Source organism: Ursus arctos, unplaced genomic scaffold, assembly GCF_023065955.2.
Source record: "Ursus arctos isolate Adak ecotype North America unplaced genomic scaffold, UrsArc2.0 scaffold_19, whole genome shotgun sequence".
In the NCBI taxonomy this organism is placed as follows: Eukaryota; Metazoa; Chordata; class Mammalia; order Carnivora; family Ursidae; genus Ursus; species Ursus arctos.
The window spans coordinates 52,723,233-52,745,976 of NW_026622863.1; the positions used below are offsets into that span (position 1 = coordinate 52,723,233).

The following is a 22,744-nucleotide window of genomic DNA, read 5'->3' on the forward strand; positions in this document are numbered from 1 at the left end:
GAAGAGACAGTAATCCAATAAAAGTAGAGGACTTTAGTGCCTCACTTTCAACAATGGATAGATCAGACAGAAAATAAAGAAACAGCAGATTGGATCAACACTATCCAAATGGACCTATAGATGTACAGAACATTCCATAAACAGCAGAATATACCTTTTTCTGAAATGCACACAAAACATTCCCTCAGATACATATGTTAGACCACAAAACAAGGCTTAACTAATTTAGGAATACAGAAACCACATCAACTATATTTTTCAAACACAATAGAAAAGATCAATGAAACAAGGAACTGCTTTTAAAAATATAAACAAAATTGACAAAACTCTCGTTAGACTAAGGGGAAAAAAGGGCTCAAGTAAATAAAACTACAAATGAAAGAAGAGACATTACTACTGATAATCACAGAATTACAAAACAAAATCATGACACCACTATGAACTATTACATGCTAATAAGTTGGACAGCCTAGAAGAAACTGATACATTTTTAGAAATGTACAACCTACCAAGACTGTATCATGAAAAAGTAGAAAATTTGGTAAGAAGTAGAAAATCCCACTCCCCCTCCAACACCCAGGAAGGGGGAGTTCTGGGTCTTGGCCATTGTTGGGGGTGCTGGTGACACAGTGAGCCCTGGGTGTAAGCCCTCCTCTCTCCCCACTGTCTCAGCCAGGGGCAGGGAGTGCCAATGGTCTGCAACCAGCATTCAACCAACCTGTGAGAGAGGAAACAGGAGTCCTTCCTTGCCCCTACTCTGGACAGAGTCCTGGGTGAGAGGAACAAAGTTTCCCAGGGAGCGACTGTGGACATGAAAGGGTACCCACCTCCACTCAGTCCCTCAGATCTGGAACAAGAGGTGGAGGGGCCCTCTGGAACCAAATCCCTAACAGGCCTCCTAGGGTCAGCCGTTTCCTGCCCTGGGCTCCAGCCACTGTCCTCCCCATTATTCTTTAAATACATTACACATGTACCCATCTCCGGGTCTTTGCACCAGCTGTTCCCTTTGCCTGGAGCATATCTCCTCCAGATATCAATATATCTTGTTTCTTGGGCTCCTTCAGAGCTTTGTTCAAATGTCATCTTTTTAGGGATATTTTCCTTGGCCACCCTGAAATTGTAGCAGTTTGCAAACACATGTCCCACCCACCACATATCCCCTGTTTAATTTTTCTCTGTAATATTACTTTCTACCATCTGATTCACTACTTAGCTTAGTTTTTAATTGTCTCTCTTTTGCATTAGTAAGGAAATGTCACAAATTCAGGGATCTATGTCTACTTGGTTCCCTACTGTATTCTCAGCACCTGGATTAGTGCCTGGCATACATAATAGATACTCAGTAAATGTTAGTTGAATGAACAGACAGGTACTTGGGCTCTGGATCCATTCTTCCTGGGGTCGGAACCCCACTATGCTACCATGGGCATGTATTTTAAACCTTTTGACCTTAGTTTCCTCGTTTGTAAAATGTATTTTCCTGGTTCAAAGAAGAAATACATGTAGCCTGGTTACTCTTCTGTAAATGGCAGTTACTTTGCTATTCTCACCACCGCTGCACACCACCCCCCAGACACCCACTGTGTGTTTCCTTTTTGTTTGTTTGTTTCCAGCTTTAAAGAGAAATGAATGACAAATAAAAGTTGTTTCTATTATTTGAAGGTGTAAAATGTGATGTTTTGATATTCATATCCATGGCAATATGATTACCACAATCAAGATAAATAACATCCGGGGCGCCTGGGTGGCTCAGTCTTAAGCGTCTGCCTTCAGCTCAGGGCGTGATCCCAGCGTTCTGGGATCGAGCCCCACATCAGGCTCCTCCGCTATGAGCCTGCTCCTTCCTCTCCCACTCCCCCTGCTTGTGTTCCCTCTCTCGCTGGCTGTCTCTCTCTCTGTCAAATAAATAAATGAAATCTTTAAAAAAAAAAGATAAATAACATCCATCACCTCACATGGTTACCATTTTATTTTGCAGTGAGAACACTTGAGATCTACTCTCTTAGCGTATTTCAAGTATACAATACCATATTACTGCCTGTAGTCACCATGCTATACATTAGAACTCCAGAACTTATTCATCCTGCATAACTGAAAATTTGTACCCTTTGCCCAACATCTCCTCATCTCCCCTATCCCCCAGCCACTGGCAAGCCCCATTCTAATCTCTACCTCTGAGTTTGACTTAGAGTCCACAGATAAGTGAGACCATGCAATGTTGAACTCCATTCTATTTTCCATAGTGGCTTAACAGTTTGTATTCCCACCAACATTGTAAAAGAGTTTCCTTTCTCCGCATCCTTGTTATCTTTTGTCTTTTTGATAATAGCCATCCTAACAGGTATGAGGTGATATCTCATTGTGGTTTTGATTTGCATTTTCCTGATATTTAATGTTGTTGAGCACCTTTCCATATACCTATGGACCATTTGTATGCCTTCTTTTGAGAAATGTGTATTCAGATCTTCTGCCCATTTTTAAATTGGTTATTTTTTCCCCACTGAGTTTCTTGTGTATTTTGGATATTAGCCCTTTGTCAGATGTATGGTTTACAAATATTTTCTCCCATCCCATAGGTTCTCTTCACTCTGCTGATTGTTGACTTTCTGTGCAGTTTTTTAGTTTGATGCAATCCCACTTATTTATTTTTGCTTTTGTTGCCTGTGCTTTTGGTGTCGCATCCAAAAAACCATTGCCAAGACCAATGTCAAGGAGATTTTCTCCTGTTTTCTTTCTTTCTTTCTTTTTATTTATTTATTTATTTATTTATTTATTTATTTATTTATTTTATTTGAGAGTGAGGGAGTGTGCATGCAAGCAGGTGGAGGAGCAGAGGGGGAGAGAGAGGGAGGGGAAAAAATCTCAAGCAGATTCCACACTGAGTGCAGAGCCCCACTGGGAACCCGACAGGGGCCTCAATCTTAGGGCTCAAGAGTATGACCTGAGCCTAAACCAAGAGTCGGACTCTTAACTGACTGAGCCACCCACGTGCCCCATCTCTTGTTTTCTTCTAATAATTTTATGGTGTCAGTTCTTATGTGTAAGCCTTTAATCTGTTTTGAATTGACTTTTGTACATGGTGTGCGATAAGGGTTCAATTTCATTATTTTTCATTAGGATATCCAGTTATCCTAGCATCATTTATTGAAGAGAGTATCCATATCCCATTGTGTATTCTTAGCACTTTTATTGAAGATCAGTTGACCAAAGATGCATGGATTTATTTCTGGCTCTCTATTCTGTTCCATTGGTCTATATGTCTGTTTTTATGGCAATATCATACTGTTTTTATTGCTGTGGATTTGTAATATATTTCTAAATCAGGAAGTGTCACGCTTTCAGCATTGTTTTTCTTGCTCAAGATTGTGTTAGTTATTTGGGTCTTTTTTGGTATCATAGGAATTTAAGGATTTTTTCCTATTTCTGTGAAAATGCCATTGGAATTTTTATATGGATTGCATTGAATCTGAGGATTGCTTTGGCTGAATGGACGCTTAACAATATTAATTCTTCCAACTTACAAACATGGGATATCTTTCCATTATATGTCTTCAGTTCCTTTCATTAGTGTTTTATAGTCTCAGCGCATAGATCTTTTGCCTCTTTTGTTAAACTTCTTTCTCAGTATTTTATTGTTTTTGATTGTATTGTAAATGGAATTATTTCTTCATTTTTAATTGGATAGTACTTATTAGTATCTGGAAATGTTTCTGATTTTTTGCATGCTGATTTTATGTTCTGCAACTTTATTAAATTTGTGTATTAGTTCTAACAGGGTTTTTTGGGGTGAAGTCTAGTATTTTCTATATAAGATCATATCATCTGCAAACAGAGACAATTTTACATCTTCCTTTCTGATTTGGATGCTTTTTGTTATTTTGTTCTTGCTTAATTGCTTTGGCTAGTGCTTCCAGTACTGTGTTGAACAGGAGTGGTAAGAGTGGACATTCACCTCTACAGCCTGATCTTAGAGGAAAAGCTTTCAGCCTCTCCTGGTTGAGTATGATGTTAGCTGTGGGCTTACTGCATACGGCCTTTATTATATTGTGGCAGGTTCCTTCTATACCCAGTTTGTTGACAGTTTTTATCATGAAAGGGTATTGAATTTTGTCAAATGCTTTTTCTGTATCTATTGAGATGATCATGTGGTTTTTATCTTTCAGTCTATTAATGTTGTGTATCACATTTATTGATTTGCATATGTTAAACCGTCCTTGTGTCCCAGTATGTATCTGTCAAAGATAAATATTGAAAAAATATATCTTCCAAACACCATTAGACCTAAAATAATTTTTTTAATTAAAAAAATATTTACTTGCGAGAAAGCCTGAGCGCGCGTGTGCGCACAAATGGGGGGAGGGGCAGAGGGAGAGAATCTTCAGGCGGACTCCTTGCTGAGCTGGGAGTCCCAGGTGGGCTCCATCTCAGGACTCTGAGATCAAGACCTGAGCGGAAAACAAGGGTCTGATGCTTAGCCGATTAAACCACCCAGGCACCGAAAATAATTTCTTAATATCACCAAATACTCAGTGCTCGAATTTCTCCAATAGAAACAACAAACTGGTTTTAAAAGTTTATGTTCCTCTCATATAAAAGCTGCAAAAACTTGAGCTCTTGTTGAAAGTAGGGGTTTTTGTTTGTTTGTTTGATTTCCTTTTCATTGAGTGCACGTTAATCTTGGCCTCCATGTGCTGCGGAGGGATGCTGGAAATTTTGAGGTGGGGTCCTTGGGGGCCCTTCCGCACCTCAGCCGCCAGGTAAAGGGGAGGGCTGCGGAGCGTGAAGTCCACTCGTCCTCGAAAGTTCCTTCCCTCTGCGGGAACCCAAACCTTTTCCCCTGCCGGGTGGGAGGAACGGGACGTCCTGCCACCTCCCCGCCGCCACCGCCCCTGAAGCGCGGAGCGCCCGGCACCGCCCCCATCGGTCTTGGGACTACATTTCCCAGCGGTCCTCGCGCGCCCCCCCAGCTTGGGCTCCTTAGCGGACACGGCACCGCGGGCGCGGCGAGGCGCGGGGGCTTCCGGGACTGGTAGTTTGGCGGGCGGCGCTCGCGCGCACTTGGGACGGGGTTTGAATTCCGCTCAGCCTCATTCAGCTCCGGGAGACCGCGGGCTGTGCGCGGAGTGGTGAGTTTGCGGCGGGAGAGGATGGGGAAGCTGGGGTAAGGGAGGGTGTGTGTGTGTGGGGGGGGGACTCCGTATCTGCCAGAGGAAGCCGGGTGGCTGGGCTGCGCGCTAAGGAGGCGAGGCGCGGTCCGGTCCTTGCCACTCTTCCCGTCCTGCGGGACCTGGGACGGCGGCGGGTCCCGGGGTGGCGGCCCCGAGTTAGTGATTGGCTCACCAGCAGGTGAGTGTGCGAGCGCGGGAGCATGGCTGTGGGGCTGCCCGGGCGCGAGGGACCGACTCAGGGCGGGTGGCCACGTGTGGAGCCGCGTCTGTCCCGGCGCGGGAACTCATGTGGGATCGCACACACCGCGGCTTCCGACTTCGCGAGGCTGGGCTTGGCTCTGCGCGCGTGTGCGTCTCTGACTGCGGGCTTGTGCGGGGTGGTCACACTGCCGAAGTGCTGCTGGGTCGGTCGACTTGGTGGGTGTCCGACTGCAGCTGCGCCTCAGGGTGGGTCTGAATTGGGGTAGCTGGTGTCTTCTCTGTGTGAGGGTGTGAGTTTGTGCCACAGTGAGTCTGCCAGTGCGTGTAGCCGAATGTGTGTGGTTTCGTGTCTGTGGATCTTGTGGGTCATGACTTTTTGTCCAGTTGTGTGGCCAAGGTATTACTGCGGGAGACTGTGTCTAACTTTTGGGTGTGGCTGGGTTTGGTTGTGTGCCTCACTCTGTGTATCTGACTGTATGTGTGAGGTTGTGCCTGCCGGTTTGAGTTTGTGTGTATCTTAGGATGTGTCTGATGTGTCTGCATCTGTGTGATTGTGTGAACTCGTGGGGCTGAAGACAGTTGAAGACTGTGTCTGTGTGGTTGTGTAAGTTTGGGTGCAACTGTGGGAGTTCGTGTCTGTAGGAGTTTGTGTGTGGTGGGGTGTGTGTGTATTTGAGTGTGTGTCTTAGTGTTTAAATATGGGCGTGTGTGAGTGTGAGTTTGTCTATATCTGTGTGACTGTGTGAGCGTGTGTGTGTGTGATGGTGCGAGTTTGTACTCAAAAGTGAGTGTGTGTTTCTGTTTGATCACGTAAGTTTGTTCATTCCCACGCTCATTTGCCAGGGCGGTCCCTGGGCATCTCCCAAGCCTGCCCCGGGGTGGGCCGGGTCCAAGGAGACACTGTGGACAAGCTACCTAGTCCATTCCCGTTGGGCCGGCTGCTGTGGAGGAAGCCCCCAGGCATAGAGGGCAGTCCCGTGGCTGCTGCTTCCCCGTGGCAGCCGTGCTCAGTGCCCAGACGCTGAGGGAGACCCTGCTGTGGCAGGGTCACGCGGCCCTGCCACCCTGGGTCTGGGAGGAGGCGCCCAGCAGGGTATGCACTGACACTGAGCGGTCCGGTCAGAGAGACACAGGGGACTGTGATGCCCAAACCCTCAACTGGTGTGGCCGGCATGCCTCAGGGTCAAGCTGAGGACCAGGTACTGGCCCTGAGGGCCACTGGCATTCTCCAGTCTTTCTGAACCTCTGGGTCTCAAAGTTTTCTCCTGTCACTGTTGGGGAGAAAAATGAAGTGGAAGAGGATGCTGGAGCCACTCCTAGGGGGACTCTCTCCAGGACCAGCTGGGGAGCACGGGTCCCTGTGGGAGGCAGGATGGTCAGACTTGAGGCATGCTAGTTGGATGGGGGAGGCAGAGACATCCAGATTAGCTCCGGGATGCTAGAGAGGTCAGATGGGGGTCAGGAGGATATGCTAGTGATTTGGCCGGCTGCAGCATGGAAAAACTGGGGGGCAGTCCTGAGGGGAGTTTGGGGGGAAGTGGAGCAGCAGGGAGCTCCTCAGGAGGCATTTGGGGACATCTAGGAGGATACTTCTGAAGATTCACGGGGAAGGGCACCAGCAAACCAGCCTTGGAGCCTCCAGTGAGTCTGCGTGAGTGCGCCCTGCCCAGCATGAGGGCTGGGAGAGACCCCAGGGTGTGCAGCCAGGAGGGCGCAGCTGGGGGTGGGCGAGGGGGGTGGACCCTGGGTGAGAGCCCGTGGGCCCTGGGTGTCAGGGAGAGAGGGCAGGGCAACTGCGTGTCCTGGAGGGGGACTTGGAGTTTCGGGATGGGCATCCAGTGATGCGCGTGTCTCCGTGCGCGTGTGCGCCTGTGTGTGCCAGAGGGCCGCTGAGCGTGTGCCTGTGTGACTGCACACGTGTGTGTGCATTTGTCACCGGGTGTCCGTTTTCCCCGTAGGCTTCCCAGGCCTAGGGAGTGGGTCAGAGTTTTGGAAAGTAGGCCAGGAAAGTAGGACTGAGTGTGTGTGTTTTGTAGTGTATATGTGCGCGCATGCGCCAGTCCGTTAGGGGCCCAGCGGGCACCTGCGGGTCACGGTGCGTCTGACGCTCTTGCCTGTGCCAGCCCACATAGCCCAGCCACCCCTGAGCCACGGAGCCAGATGCCTGTGTCCTGCTGGTCCAGAGCATAAAGGCCTGTGGCCCCCCGATCTCCTCCAGCAGCTGAGCTTTGCCTTTCCCTGGAAGGCCTGGCCTGGGCCCAGGGGCCGGACTGGTCCCAGAGGGCCATGTGGTGAGACGGAACCTGAGACCCAACTGGAAAACCACAGCAGCAGGGACAGTGAGGCAGGGAAGGTGGACATGGGAGAAGCGGGGGCTGAGGCATGAGGACCCCTCACCCTGAAGAACAAGTACATTGTAAGCAGCACAGAAGCTAGCTGTACTCTGGCTGAGGCGCTGCCATCGTCCCTGGACAAGTATTTAATCACACAGAGTTCTCATATATAATCATTGAATGGTCTCATTTTTATGGCGGGCAAAGCTGAAGGTGCAAAGAGGCTAAAAACTATGTGTTGCCAGTTAAAATATAGGGCACCCCCAAAAATATAGGACACCCACTTAAATTTGAATTTCACATAAAATGAATGACATTTCAGTATAAATATGTCCCAACTATTGCATGGAACTTGCTGTATTAGACCTTAAAATAATTGACTCAGGGAACGCCTGGGTGGCTCAGTTCCTTGAGCCTGCGACTCTTGATCTCAGAGGTCGAAGCCCCATGTTGGGCATAGAGCTTACTTTTTAAAGAAAAGAAAAAAGAATGTATTCAAATAAGTAAAATAAATAAGTAAAATGATTTTTTAATATAGATGTGCCCCATGCAGTGTTTGGGACATACTTGTACTAAAAATCATTCGCTTATCTCAAATTCAGGCTTCAGGTTGTTGTGTGCTAACCTGATCCTGGAGCTCTCACAGCCCGTGCCCGGCAGGCTGGAATCCCCTCTCCACCCTCCGGACAGACTGGCCCACGGCCCTGCCTCCCTGCTGGCCCTGACCTGGCCCGGGATCCCAGGGCTGGTCCTCCCCGGCAGCCCCACGGCAGCGCAGGCCTCCCGCCCGGGCTGTGGGGAGGGTCCTGCCGACCGGCGGCCTGTCCTCACCACAGTCCCGGGAAGGAGTAGTAGAAGCCCTCGCCTGGCAAGCCGAGATCCCGCTCTGAAGCACTTGGTGAGGCTGCCTTATAGCTTCAGAGCAGGGCCAAAAAGACAGCAACTCAAGTGGTGGCCAAGAGCCCATGTATTGAGTGCCTGCAGTATGCCAGGCACCGGAGGCCCATTAGGTGCCTGGGGAGCCAAGCTTTGCCGTCAGGGCGCCAGCACTTTGTATGACAAGCCCCAGGCCCCACGAGCCCTGGCCTGGCCCTTGCCGGGCACCATGCCAAACACTCTCCATAAACCATCCCGTGGGCCTTGAAGGCAACTCTAGGAGGGAGGTGTGGCTAACACCTCTCCTCCACAGCTGAGGACACAAAACGGTGGGGAGGTGACGTCACCTGCCCAAGACCACCCGGCTTCCACGGTGCTGGGACTGGAACCCGGGCCCACCATCGCGGCGGCCCACACACGAGCTGCTCTGGTCTCTGCCCCTAGGAGAGGCCTGTGCTGGACGGGGTATTACATCTCAGCACCGCAGAGGGCAGGGGGACCATGGAGGCGAAGACCCAGCCACCTGACAAAGGAGGTGAGAGCAACACAGGGTGGAAAACTGTGGGCAGGTGGGAGGGCGGCAGGCCTCTAGGCCTGGTGACGGTGGGAGGGTTTACCCTGGAGACCAGCCCCCATCCCCACACACCTCCCACTGGCTTCTCCGGGGGTGGGAGGGTGCAGAGGGGCACCCAGGATGGAGTCTTCCCCATGCGGACATCGCATCAGTGGATCCTTGTGCTCCCCTGCCCAGAGCCTGCAGGGGTATCTTCGGGGAGCCAGAAGAAATCTGGGCTCCTCGTTGTGACCCTGCAATCAGTTGCCTGTTTAGGGGGCCGTGGAGTCATCTAGGTGGGATTTGATGGAGGTCCAACCCAAGGAGATGGTGGAGGGGATGGGCAGGAGTGGGCAGTTTGGGGTCCTGCGGGCAGCTTGGCTGGATGAGGGAGGGTTGCTCGGTTTGCTGGGATGCTTCCTGTTTTAACACTTTTTATGTGGAGGAGCGTTTGGGTGGCTCTGTTGGTTAAGCGTCTGCCTTCAGCTCAGGTCATGATCCTGGGGTCCTGGGATCAAGTCCCGCATGGGGCTCCCTGGTCAGCAGGAAGCCTGCTTCTCCCTCTGCCTGCCACTCCCCCCTGCTCATGATTTCTCTCTCTCTCTCTTTCCCTCTCTAATAAACAAATAAATAAGCCTTTTAAAAGACTTTTTATGTGGAAATAATTTATATTCACTGGAAGTTGCCAGTTAAGTAGGGAGGTCCATGGACCTTCATCCCATTTCCCCAAATGATCACATCTTAAGCAGTGATAGTACAATATCAAACCAGGAAATCCATCCGGACCCAACGCAGGTGCATTTCTCAGGGTCCCGTTCTCACATTTGTAGCTGAGTGTAACCATTACCCCAGTCAACATGCAGAACTCTCCGTCACCACAGAGATCTCCCTGGAGCTGCCCCTTCACTGTCCAGCCCCTGCCCCGTCTGGCTATGACACATCCTCTCCATCTCGGATTCTGTCATTTTGAGAACCTTGTATCAACAGAACCGTGCAGCTGGTGACCTTCTGAGATTGGCTTTTTCCCACTTGGCACAGTGCCCCGGGAAGCCGTCCGGGCTGTTGTGGGCACCCACACTCCGTCCCTCTTTCTGGCTCAGTGGGGTTCCGTGACAGGGCTGTACCCCTGGAAGGACACCTGGGTTGTTTCCAGTTGCTGGCTATTGTGAGTAGAGGTTTTTGTGTGAATGTGTTTTCATTTCTCTGGCAGAAGTGCTCAGGAATGCGATCATTCACAGACAGATCAGCCGGACAAACAAGATGTGTTGTGATGCTGTTTTAAAATCTAAGAAACCACTTTCCCTCATATCCCCAGGAAATTACCCACATACTCTGATCCAGGAAGAGACACGGCCCAAACTACTGTTGCTCTGTGCCAAGTGGTCTCCTGGCTTCCACTCCTGCCTCCCCCAAACTGTTCCCCATTCAGCAGGCCAAGGCATCTTGTAAAAATGAGGGTCAGGTCCTGTCAGACCTCTCAAGCTGGAGAATGATATGAATCTGAACAGGGGCCCCGGTGGCCCCAAGGGACTGGGCCCTGCTGGCCTGACTTCATCACACCCATCTATCTCCCTCCAATTCAATGGGCTCCGGCCACCCTGGCCTCCTAGCTTTGCCTTTAACATCCCACCTCAGGGCCTTTGCACGTGCTGTTTCCCTGCTCCAGAATGCTCTTCCTTCATATGCTCACTTGGCCATCTCCTTCTCAAAATGAAGGTTTAAAAAAAAGTCATCAGTTCCTCAGAGAAGCCAGCCTTGACTGTCCCAGCAAAAGCAGCATCCTGGGATTTGCCTTCATTCCAACCTAGTTTATTTTTGTCACGATGTCTGTCACTCTCTGGTATTTTCTAGTATATTGACTTGGTCTTGGTCTCTCTGCCTCTTTCAAATGTGAGCATTTGTGATCCTGGGAGTCGCAGTCCGCCAGACTCCAGGGCCCCATTTTCTTACTCCAGCCCCTTCACTCACTGACATTTCCAGCCTGTTCCCTGTTGACCTTTGGGATGCAGTTTAACGCATATCTTAGGGCACCCCTGTGCATCCTTGAGCAAGTGTCTTAACTTCTCTGTGCCTGTGTCCTCCTCTGTAAAGTGGGATGATGATAGTAGCTATCTCGTAGCGTTATTATAAAAACCCAAATAAGATGTATCTGTATAGTATTTAGAAGACAGCCTGGCACACAGCAAGTCTTGATCCGTGTTAGCTCTTGTGGGTTTCATTATTGGCATTTTATAGAGTTTCCCTACCCAAAGAGGGCAGGATGACCTCATTACTCCTCCTTCCTTCCCAGTCCTGCCTTCTCAGAGCCCTACTTCTACTTCAGAGAAGCTCTCCAAAAAGAAGGGAAGAATACCGGTCAGATTCCTGCCGGCCTGGAGCACGGTAAGCCTTCTCCCTTTGACCAGAGGGCGCCTCAGCTCTGAGAGGTCGGGCACATCTGCCACCCTCTCCGCCCTGCAGAGACCCTCGGGCGGCAGGGCACCCCTTGCACCCCACAAAAGGATATGGCCCCATCCTGTGAGGGATGATTTTCCTGAGGATGCTGCCTCTTTCCTGCCTTCTTCTCTTTCCTAATTTCTACTTCTGCTGGAATGTCGCCTCCTCCAGGAAGCCTCCGTGCTCACTTTCTCCTCGTCACTTCCTAACTCCTTGCCTTGTTTAATTTTCTTCAGGTTAGTTATCGCTGTGTGACACAACCACAAAATCAGAAGGCTGGGACAAGGCAGTGATTCTCAGCCCCCTCCCCCCCCCCCGGGGACACTGGCAGTGGCTGAAACCGTGTTTGGGTGTCAGCACTGGAGGGGTGGGTAGAGGCCAGGGACGCTGCTGCTCAACATCCTAGAATCCACAGCAGAGAATGATCTGACCCCTAAATGATCTCACTCGCACAGAACCAAGGAACCCCAGAATAAGGAAGGGTTGCTTTTGCAAAGAAAGGGGCATCGAGTGGAGGTGCCACCCTCGTGGCCCTTCTGTGCCTCACAGCTGAGAATGCCAGCCTGGTGCAGCTGAGGGCAAAAACTCTGGAGTCTGACTGCGGGTTCAAATTCCCCCCCAGCCACTCACAGTTGTGGGACCCAGGACTAGTTCCTGAACAACTCCGGGCCCACTGTAGTTTCCTCATCTGTAAAATGGGGCTACAAGGTTCACCATGGTGCAGGGGTTATTCTGAAGAGTGAATGAACTCGCATCTGTGCTGTTTTTAGAAAGCGCCTGACCTCTAAGTGTTTGTAACATGAATGGTGGCAGATTCCTGTCCCCCGAGAAGGGTATGTCGGCATCTCTACTTGACGACCCTATATCCCCCCACCTCTGTGTCTGATCACAGCGAGTGGGGCAAGTTACTGGTGGTGCTTTCTTGCCCGGTTTCCTCATCTGTAGAGTGCAGAAATCACAGACGCTACCTGGTCAGGATGAAACGGGACCATGACGTATGTCAGTCCTGCAGAGGACGAAGTGCTAGAGGTCTCAGCCCTGCCAGAAACCGCTCAGCTGCGCATTGAGCACCGAGGGGATGCTTCCAGCTGGAAAAGCAGCGTTTACATTTGTATGAAAGCAGATAGTTTTAAGAAACCAGCTGAGGCAAGAGTTATAGCAGCTGTGGCTCCAGCCGTGACTGAAGTGCCCTGCGCTGTTACGGATTCCGTTCTTGGACTATCCTGTTGAGTGCTCACACCCCCGCCACAGGCAGGAGGCAGCACTACTCTCTGTATGTCCCATTTTACAGATATGGAGACTGAGGCGCAGGAAGGCAAGTCCCAGCCGGCCCGCAGCGAGGTGGGCAGGCGAGTCTCCTGCCCGGCCCCCACACTGAGGGGCGCGGACCCCACTCCGGGAGCGAACACTGTCCCCTGTCTGCTCTGCGCTCTCAGCCCTTCCAGCTGCTCCCTTTGCTTCGGCTCCTCCTTGCACACTGTGGCTCCAGCTCTGCAGGGCCTCCCTTTCCAGCCTTTCCTAGCGTTTCGGGAAATGCGCACGGGGGCGCGTCCTCCATGCCTTCGGGGCGCTCTTTGTGGGCACTGCCCCTGCACCCTCTGCACCTGCGCCCCTCCGCACCTAGGCCCTCCGCACCTGGCACCCTCCGCACCCCCCACCCGGGGCTGGAGCTGCCTAACCACATAGGTCTGATTGCTGTAACATGACAGCCCAAAACGCAGCTGCTTCACTCAGACGACGTTACTTATTCCTCACGGCGACATGTGTGGGGACAGCCTGGGAGTGCGCCTCGACCCCGCGTGGCCGGTCCACATTCAGGGTCACCCCAAGGGGAACACTTGCTTAGTCTCTCAAAGGCCAAAGCGCAGAAGACGCACAAGTCTCTTCTGCTCGCACCTCATTGGCCAGAGTTTAGTCACATGACTGCACCCTGCTGCAAGGGATGCTGGGGAGTGTAGTGTTTGCCTGTGCACTCGTGGGCACACCTGTAGCTTCCATTATTATGGCAAAGGAAAATGGAGATTGTGTCCAGCACTGTTATGTTAATCTATCCCAGTGCCAGGCTTGGTGAGTACATGAGTGAATAAAGCTACTCTCCAAGCCTGGCTTCTCTCCCATAGACTAGAATCCCCTCCCCTTTTAAACAGATATTGAGAATAACTGACATTTCTTGAGCCCTGAGCGTGTACTAGGCACGGAGCTAATTTCTTTACCTATTTTCATCCACCTAATCCTCACAACTCCAGACACAGTACTGTATTATCCCCATTTTCACGATAAGAGAATGAGGGCACAGAGTTCACATCACTTGCCTAAGGTCACACAGATCCTAAGAAGCCAAACCAAGATTCGAACCCAGGCGGTCTGGCCCTGGAGCCTGTGCTCTTAACCATCATGGTATCGATGTACCTCAGTGGAAAGAGATACCCCAGGTGGCCATACCACTGGTGAGTGAAAGGGCCACTTCCAGCATTCATAGCGTCCCTTCATTCATCCCCTCACATAGCACATGAGCACTCAGAGTGTGGCTGTGGCCGCAGTGATGCTGTGTAAACAACACCGCCACCCATGGAAGGTCAGGAGCACACAGCAATAAGGGTTTGTCCGTGTAGCTCTGCTGGTGTGGCTGGGCTCCTTCGTGTGCCCAGTGGACTCTAGCTTGTCAGCTCGCCCGAGGCGGCTTTTCTGGGAGGACTGGGGTGACTCAGCACTGCCCTCCGATCTTTCATCCTTCAGAGGCTAGCCTGGGCATAGCCTCACTCGTGGAGGGGGTAGAGGCGCAAGAGAGAAGGCACAAGCATTTCTGAACCTTTTCTGCTTCTATCACACCTTGCCGACAACCCACTGGCCACAGCCAGTTCCATGGCCAAGTGAAGATTCTGGACAGGAGCGCACTGCATAGCCACGTAGCAAAGGGTGTGGATATGGGTCAGGGTGAAGGAGCCCAGGCCTTATTTGCAAGCTGACACAACACAGAACTTTGAACACATCTCAAACTTCTGTTGGCTTTCCACCTTCTGTCCTGGGCCAAGCGAAGGACCAGGCCCTGGGTGAATACAAACGGGGTTTTGGGTTACAGGAGCCTGTGATCTTCAGGGATGTGGCCATGTACTTCACGCAGAAGGAATGGCAGCTGCTGAAGCCCGCTCAGAAGGACCTGTACAGAGAGGTGATGCTGGAGAACTATGGGAACCTGGCGTCCTTGGGTAAGGACAACGTCCCCACAGTTCCGAAGGCTTGGATGAGCTCCGCCCCAGGACTGGTCTCACGCACTCAGGTTGGGTGGTACTGGCTTCCTTGTAAGGCTGGCTCTGCTTTTGCCGACGTTACTTATTCCTCACGGCGCAAGACAGCTGCCAGCAGCCCCGGAGTCACCAGCGTCGTAATTCACTCTCAACCGAGATGGTAGAATTGTGGGTACTGGGTGTTCCCTCCCAAAGTCTGACTTTCGCTCCGCCTGGAGCTGCCTTCCGTCACGTGAACACAGCTAAGCCAATCACAGTGGCCAGTGCAACTGGAGGAGGCTGATTGGCCGTCGTGCTGTTTGGGGGCGGGCTCTGCTCTCTGGGAACCACAGGGCTACCCCCTCCATAGAAATTTGTGCTGGTGTGATGGGCCGGGGGGAGCCTAGCGAGGCATTTGCCCTGTGCTTCCTCCGGAGGTCCTCGTATCATTGTGATATTGTCATTAGTAATGAGAAATATATATTTGGTCTCCCTCCTGTTTTTAGCACAGAACTCTTAAAACCTTTTGAATTTCTTAACTAGTGAGAGGAATAAAGATGTCTTTTGCTATGTTAATGAGGTGACTTTGGGAAAACACCTCAGGATGAGGGCTGGTTGCCAGGAGAACCAACGGTTCAGTCTCACCCCTTGACCTGCAGAGAGGGGAGAGGGACTAGAGGTTGAATCAGTTACCAGTGGCCAATGATTTAATCAATTATGTCTATGTCATTAAGCCTCCACAAAACCTCCAAAGGACAGTGTTTGCAGAGTTTCCAGGTTGGTGAGCAAGTGGAGATCCTGGGAGAGGGGTGGTGTCAGAGGGTATGGACACCCCACACCCTTTCTTCACACCTGGCCCTATATCTCTCTTCCACGTACTGTTCCTGAGTTATATTTTTTTATAATAAACCGGTGATCTAGTGAGTAAAATGTTCCTCTGAGTTCCGTGAGCTGCTCTAGCAAATTCAAGACCCCCAAGAAGGAGGTCGTTGCAACCTCCAATCCATAGCCTGTCAGTCAGAGGCACAGGTGACAATGTGGATTTGTGATTGGTGTCTGAATTTGGGGGGGGCATGTTGGTCTGGTGGGACTGAACCCTCCACCTGTGGGATGCAACCCTACCTCCAGGTAGATAGTGTCAGAATTGAGTTGAATTGTGGGACCCCAGCAGTGTTGGAGAGAACTGCTTTGTGTGTGTGTGTGGGGGGGGGAACCTGCACTTTGGAATTGGGAGCACATCATAAACACACTTCTTTCTGTGCAAACTCTTGGTCTGGAATGGGGGTCTGGGAGGCATTCAGCACTTCTTTCCTTCTCTGGAGCAGGGTATCGGCTCTTCAAACCCAAACTGATCACCAGGTTAGAGCAAGGAGACGAACCCTGTGTCAAGGAGAGAGACGTCCCTCGAGCCCCCCAGCAAGGCGACGCTGGAATCAGTGAGAGCCCTGACTCCACAGGTGAGTAGGAGGAGACGTCATGGTAGTCTCCAGGAGAAATTCTCCCCAAAGACCCAGCATGCTGAGGGTTGTAAGGAGAAGGGAGAAGCCTGCAGGGCATGTTTCCTTCCAGGAATGCTTCTCCATTCCTCTGGCCTCTTGGAATCTCTTTCCCGAACTCCTTCCTTTGCCACATCCTCTGTATCAGACTCGACACGCTAACTCAGGGCCTTTGCACTGGCTGTTTGCTCTACCAGCAGTCCCCTCCCCAGTGTTTTTCCCTGCCTGCTTCAGCCAGCACCTGGTCACTCTCCTCCTTGGATGCATGTATCTATGTCTTCCTGGTTAAAAAGACATTTACAGCACTTCTTTGGTGTGGGCTGGTCTGGCACTCGACTTAAATCCTTAAGATTATCACCCCCGGGTAGCCCTCTGTTGACTTAGAAAAACGACAGCATGTTTCGGGGCACCAAAACTATCCCCCATCAGCATCTGAACCTCAAGACTATAGGAGAATAGAGAGAGAATTTTTCCTTTAAGATAATACATGGATTTAAAGGGCGCCTGGGTGGCTCAGTCGGTTAAGCAACTGACTCTTGGTTTCGCTCAGGTCATGATCACCGGTCCTGGGATCAAGCCCCATGCTGAGCTCGGAGTCTGCTTAGAGTTTCTCTCTCCTTCCCCCTCCGCCCCTCCCCTCCGTGTGCTCTCGAGCACTCTCTCTCTAAGATAAATAAATAAATCTTTAAATAATGATGATAATACATGGATTTAATAAGAATCCCAAAAAGAGGGGCGCCTCGGTGGCTCAGTCGGTTAAGCGTCTGCCTTTGGCTGGGGTCATGATCCCAGAGTCTTGGGATTGAGGTCCGTATCAGCTCCCTGCTCAGAGGGGAGTCTGCTTCTCCTCTCCCTCTGCCACTCCCCCTGCTTGTGCTCTCTGTCTCTCTCTGTGTCAAATAAATAAATAAAATCTTTAAAAAAAAAAAAGAATCCGAAATAGTAACCAGATGTTTTCATTGAAAAAATAAGAATATTAAGCCTCTTTCTCCTTCCAGCTTCTACTTCCCCAGTTTCAATTTTTTTAAAGGTTTTATTTATTCATTTGACAGAGAGAGAGAGAGAGCACGAGCAGGGGGAGCGGCAGGCGGAGGGAGAGGGAGAAGCAGACTCCTCGATGAGCAGGGGATGTTCATAGCGGCTCAATTCTTAATAGTCCCAAAGTGGGAACTCCCGAAATGCCTATCAACAATAAAACAGTCAAACACATTGTGGTAGAGTCACACTATGGAACCCTATAAGCAATGGGAACGAATGACTTGGGATTGCACAAACAGTCCAGATGAATCTCATAGACAGAACAGTGGAGTGGAAAAAGCCAGACGCAAAAGGGTGCATGCTGTAAGGTTGCATTTATAGAATGTCCCAAAAGAGCCAAAGCCAATCTACGCTATTGGAAGTCAAGGTCTCGATTTTCCGAGAGGGAGAGCGTCACTGGAGGGAATGGACTGAGGGCTGGTGTCGGGGAGGGTGCTTCTAGCGTTCTGCTTCTTGATCTTAATCTTTGTGCTGTATGCGTGAATGTGTTCAGGTTGTGAATTCTCAACAAAAAAAAATGTCATTCCACTTATTTACAGATAGAAATCACATTGTTTTAGTGATAAGGGAACATTACGAACTGACCATGCCTCTGGGGTAATGCATGGCCCGGCTCGCCCAGGGTTCACGGACTATACATGATAGCTTATAAAACAGTTACATTGACTGTGGAACTTTCTGTATCACTTTTCCCTTCAATCCATAGATCAACTCTTGGTTTATATCTGGAACATTTCTTAAATTGTATCTCTAAGTAATTATTCTGATATAGGATTTGTTTTTTTCTGTTTTCTGTGCCAACTCATTTTCTCATTGATTCTTTTTCCCTCTTTATTTCCATTTCATTTCAACTGGCTGTCGTTTTTCCCCCCAGCCTTATTAGGATAGAGTTGCGTGAGCTTATTGTGATATAATGTTGTGTAATCTTTAAGTGTGTAACGTGATAACTCGGTACATGTATATGTTATGAAATGATTATGGCAATAAGGTTAGAGAACACCTTCATTCCCTCATATAATTACCTTTTTTTTTTTTTGGTGGCACAATGTGAATTCTAATCACACCATGCACTTATGATTTGTGTGCTTTTTTGTATGTATTTTATACTCAGACAAAACACTTTCAACCAAAGATAAAGACAATGGCGCTAAAAAAGAGAGAGATTTACATTCTGAATCCCTTTCAGACAAGAAGACAAGGCTTGTGCCGAAAATGACATTTCCAAAGCCAGGCATCTCTACGAGGCCATCCCTGGGGAATGCAAAGGAAATGGCCCAAAGGGGTGCTAGGACAGAAAGGTCTTTGGAAACTGAGGACAGGCCACTGAGGAGCAGGCTAAAATCTGGCCCTAGGCTGGCCACGGACTCATGCAAAAAAATTCTCCCTAGAAAGAAAATTCATGAGTCCACGGCCGTGAGGAGATGTCCAAGTCGTCCACCACCACCAACGACATCACAGAGCACCCCTCGAGGAACGAAGACCCTGAAAAGAGATATTCATGGGAAAACACAGGCACCAGGCTTCCCAAGGCACAATCGTCCGAGAATCCAAAGGGGGAAGACACACTTTAAATGTAAAGAATGTGGGAAAACCTTCAACCAGACCCTCCACCTCATCGAGCACGAGCGGATCCACACGGGAGAGAAACCCCACAAATGTGACGAGTGTGGGAAGTCCTTCCGGCACAGCTCCTACTTCTTCACGCACTATAGGATTCACACCGGAGAGAGGCCCTACAAGTGTAAAGAGTGTGGGAAAGCCTTCAACAGCAGCTCCACGCTCAGCAGCCACCACAGGACCCACACAGGGGAGAAGCCCTTCAAATGTGAGGAGTGTGGGAAAACCTTCAAGCAGAGCACGAAGCTCACGCGGCACCGGAGGGTGCACACCGGGGAGAAGCCCTACCAGTGCAGCGAGTGTGAGAAGTCCTTTGGCCGCAGCTCCTCCTTGACGGAGCACAAGAGGATCCACACGGGAGAGAAGCCGTACCACTGCAAAGTGTGTGGGAAAGCCTTCAGATGCAACTCGCATCTTTTCGAGCACCATCGGATTCATCAGGAGGAGAAGTCCTACCAGTGTGAGCAGTGCGGGAAGCACTTCCGAAACAGCTCCCACCTGTCGGAACACAGGAGGGTTCACCAGCTGGGGCCCCCGGAGCAATGCTGGGAGTGTGGGAGAACCTTCCGGCGTAAGGCGGCCCTTCTCAAGCATCAGAAGAGCCACAGAGAGAACCATACTTACAAGTGTGAGGGATGTGGGAAGGTCTTCCGGTGTAAGTCAAGCATTCAGAGACATCAGAGGATGCATGCCGGACAGAAGCCTTACGTGTGCCCCGAGTGTGGGAAAGCTTTCACTGATGGGTCCACCCTGACCAATCACCGCAAAATCCACACCACGGGGAAGCTGCACCCGTGCCCCAAATGTACAAGGGCCTTCAGGCAGCTGTCGTCCCTGGTGCTCCACCAGAAAGTGCATGCTAGAAAGGGACAGTGAGCTCTGTGTGTGAGGGAGCCTTCAGCCGGGACCCACACCATCGTAATCCCCAGAGAAGTCCCAAGGACACAAACTGTGGGAGTGGAGGTGCGCTGTACCGCTCACCAGAGGTTCCCTAGCTGACCGGGGGTCCTCATTCAGGGCACAGCTCTACATGGCCCTCACCTGGGACGTCTGGGGAGTGCTTGGGGATAGTTGTGGTTGTCCCAGCCCATTGGTGCCACTGGCAGGGATGGATAGAGGCCAAGGATCGTCCGAACCCTATGATGCACTGGTCACCTCCATCTACAAGGAATGTTCCCGCCCCAAATATCAGTAGTGGCACTGTGAGTAGTTGAACTTCAGAAGGAATTCAGGAATAGTTTTCTGTGTCATCCACTACAGTAACCACTAGCCGGTGTGTGGCTATTTACATTTAAATGAATCACACATAAATAGAACGTAAAATGTTTTCTCAGCTGCACCCAGCCAGGATTCAGTGGCCAAACTCGCCAGCAGGTGCCGAATCAGACAGCACAGATAGAGAACGTATCCATTGTTGCAGAAGGTTCTGTTTGGGCCGTGTTTAGATCTTTTATCAAAATTATCATGCAGCGTAGCCCCGAGACAGTGAGTGTGGGGTTCAACCGCCAGTGACAAAAGGCAGCATGGCCCAGTGTAGTGCTCGCTGGATGGCTTTTGATGCTGCGTTGGCCCCCAAGATGCTTCTCATGTCTCAGGGCTGGCCAGCATCCTGCCAGGACACCCCCTTCTGTCTGGGGCAGAACAGCCAGTTGGTCGCTGATAATGCTACTGACAAATGCTGACATCTGAGCACCCCACCTGCCACGCGTGGTCCTGAGCACTTTACATTACATAGCCTCCTGGAATCCTCTCCAGAGTCCTATAAAATAGGAACTGATATCATCCCATGTTATAGAGAAAATGAGGCTCAGGAGAGCTTTTTTTTTTTTTAAAGATTATTTCATATTTTGCACATAAATCAAGATAGTACTGCTATTTTTATATTACATGCTTTCAAATTCATGTCATTCAAATTTTCACAAAATGTATCTTTAAAAAAGTGTATAGCTGTTTACATTTCTGTTCAGTCTGCCCTTTTGGGCAGAGAGCAGCTTGGCTTTACCTATGGCAAGAACAGGCACAGAGGAGACTCTAGATCAGGGGTGGGCAAACCAGGGCCAGCCCCGCCTGTAGCCTGTTTTTGTAAATAAAGTTTTATTGGCACACAGCCACGTATTGTCTATGACTGCTTCCGTGCAAAGCCGAGTACTTACAACAGAGGCCAGATGGACCATAAAGCCTAAAATGTTTGCTCTGAGACGCTTGACAAAAAAAGTTGACTGATCCCTGCTCTGAAGAGCTGACAAATTGAAATGAATGAGGGCCGAAGTGTGGGAGTGGTTAGCAAAGGAAGAGATAAACTCTCGAACTTTCGTGACTATGACTCAGAGTGTACAAGATATTCTGTATTGCACTACAGTGCAAATGTGTGTATTTTCTGTGTGTGCATGAACGTATGTTTGTGCACATGTGAAGGACAAGTTTAATGCAACACTGCTTACCCTTACTGTGCCTACACACCGATTCTCTTTCACTTAATAAGTGCTGGTCACAACCTTCTAAATCAATTTCGCTAACCAACACGGGACGCAACCCCCAGCCTGAAAAGCCTTGCCTTCGTGGCGGGACAATGTAAGATATCACCTCATTTTGAGAGGTCTGGAGTGTAAGACCTCCAGGCAAGGCTGTGGTTCGCATCTTGCCTGGAGAATTTGTCAGAAGGCAGAAGGTGGAGAGCACCACTGTGTTCAGGGTGACTTTGTGCTTGCTCCCAGAGCAGCTTGGAGGATAGACAGACCCAGGTTCTCTGGATTGCTTTCACGGCCTCCAGAACATTTCCTTCCCAGCACTAGGAGGAATGGGGGTTCTGGAGATAGACTAAGGGTGAGGATGGAGAGCCTGGATGAGGATCTCCAAGAACTCTGCTGGGGCTTTAAGAGGGAGCCATCTGGGGCACCTGGGTGGCTCGTAGGTTAAGCGTCTACCTTCAGCTCAGGTCCTGATCCCAGATCCCAGCATCCTGGAATCCAGCACCACGTTGGTCTCCCTGCTCAGCTGCTCAGCAGGGAGTCTGCTTCTCCCACTTCCTCTGCCCCTCCCCTGCTTGTGCTCTCACACACTCTCTCTCTCTGTTTAGCTCTCTCTCAGATAAATAAATAAAATCTTTGGGGGGAAAAAAAAAGAGGGAGCCATCTTTGGCAATGTGGCTACATCCTCCTGGAAATTATCTCAGGAGTAGGGCCGGGTAGCTTGAGGAGTACCTGGGGCAGATGCTCATTCTTGTGGTTGCTTTTGTCTGTGAGATGTTTGTGGAGGTGGAAGGAGTAGAGGGGATTCCTCCAGTATAAGGGAAGAATGTGTCTGAATATATTCACTATATTCCTGGTTGCAAATAACAGGAACCCAACTCACACTAGCTTAAGTGAAACCAACATCGACAAAAGGAATGTATTGGCTCACACAACAGGGAAGCTTCCTTGCTCGAAGTTATCTTTAACTTTAGAGATTGGAATGGAGAACCTGATGCAGACAGGTCCCCATGGTGCATCTGTCATCTCTGGTGCTCTCTGCAAATCTTTGCCTTGTCCTTCTTTGAGCAAACAAGAGCATTCTCTACCAACCCGGAAGCATAGCACTAGAGGCCAAACTGAGGGGTGAGAGAGAGTATCTCCCCCCCACACGCTCTGAATCAATACCAGTGAGGCTGCTGTAATCTGGTGGAGCGATGAGGAGAACCGTTTGTCTTTTCAATTTTTTGTGGGGTGATTGTAGTAAGATGTGTCACTTTTGTCACTTTGGAAGAGGATTTTACCAAGGAAGCATAAAAAATCACTCTGGCTGGAGGGGGAGAATCAGTATAGGC

The 22,744-nt window shown here is 50.0% G+C and overlaps 1 protein-coding gene across 1 annotated transcript; it reads left to right on the forward strand.

Moving 5' to 3' along the window:
• The first annotated feature begins 9,028 nt into the window (after nucleotides 1-9,028).
• On the forward strand, nucleotides 9,029-21,049 carry LOC113248913 (zinc finger protein 383-like). Its single transcript, XM_057313939.1, has 5 exons — nucleotides 9,029-9,113; nucleotides 11,422-11,513; nucleotides 14,647-14,773; nucleotides 16,117-16,248; nucleotides 18,512-21,049. Exons 1-5 carry the CDS (start codon nucleotides 9,080-9,082, stop codon nucleotides 19,816-19,818), a joined length of 1,692 nt encoding a protein of 563 aa, XP_057169922.1. The 5' UTR covers nucleotides 9,029-9,079; the 3' UTR covers nucleotides 19,819-21,049.
• Nucleotides 21,050-22,744: the final 1,695 nt, after the last annotated feature.

What these genes read in the sequence shown, in the direction of transcription:
- LOC113248913 (XM_057313939.1), top strand. Translation starts at nt 9,080, where the DNA reads ATGGAGGCGAAGACCCAGCCACCTGACAAAGGAG. An exon ending in TGGGAACCTGGCGTCCTTGG is followed by an intron (nt 14,774 to 16,116) that starts GTAAGGACAACG and finishes TCTCTGGAGCAG; the next exon opens with GGTATCGGCTCTTCAAACCC. An exon ending in TGAGAGCCCTGACTCCACAG is followed by an intron (nt 16,249 to 18,511) that starts GTGAGTAGGAGG and finishes AATCCCTTTCAG; the next exon opens with ACAAGAAGACAAGGCTTGTG.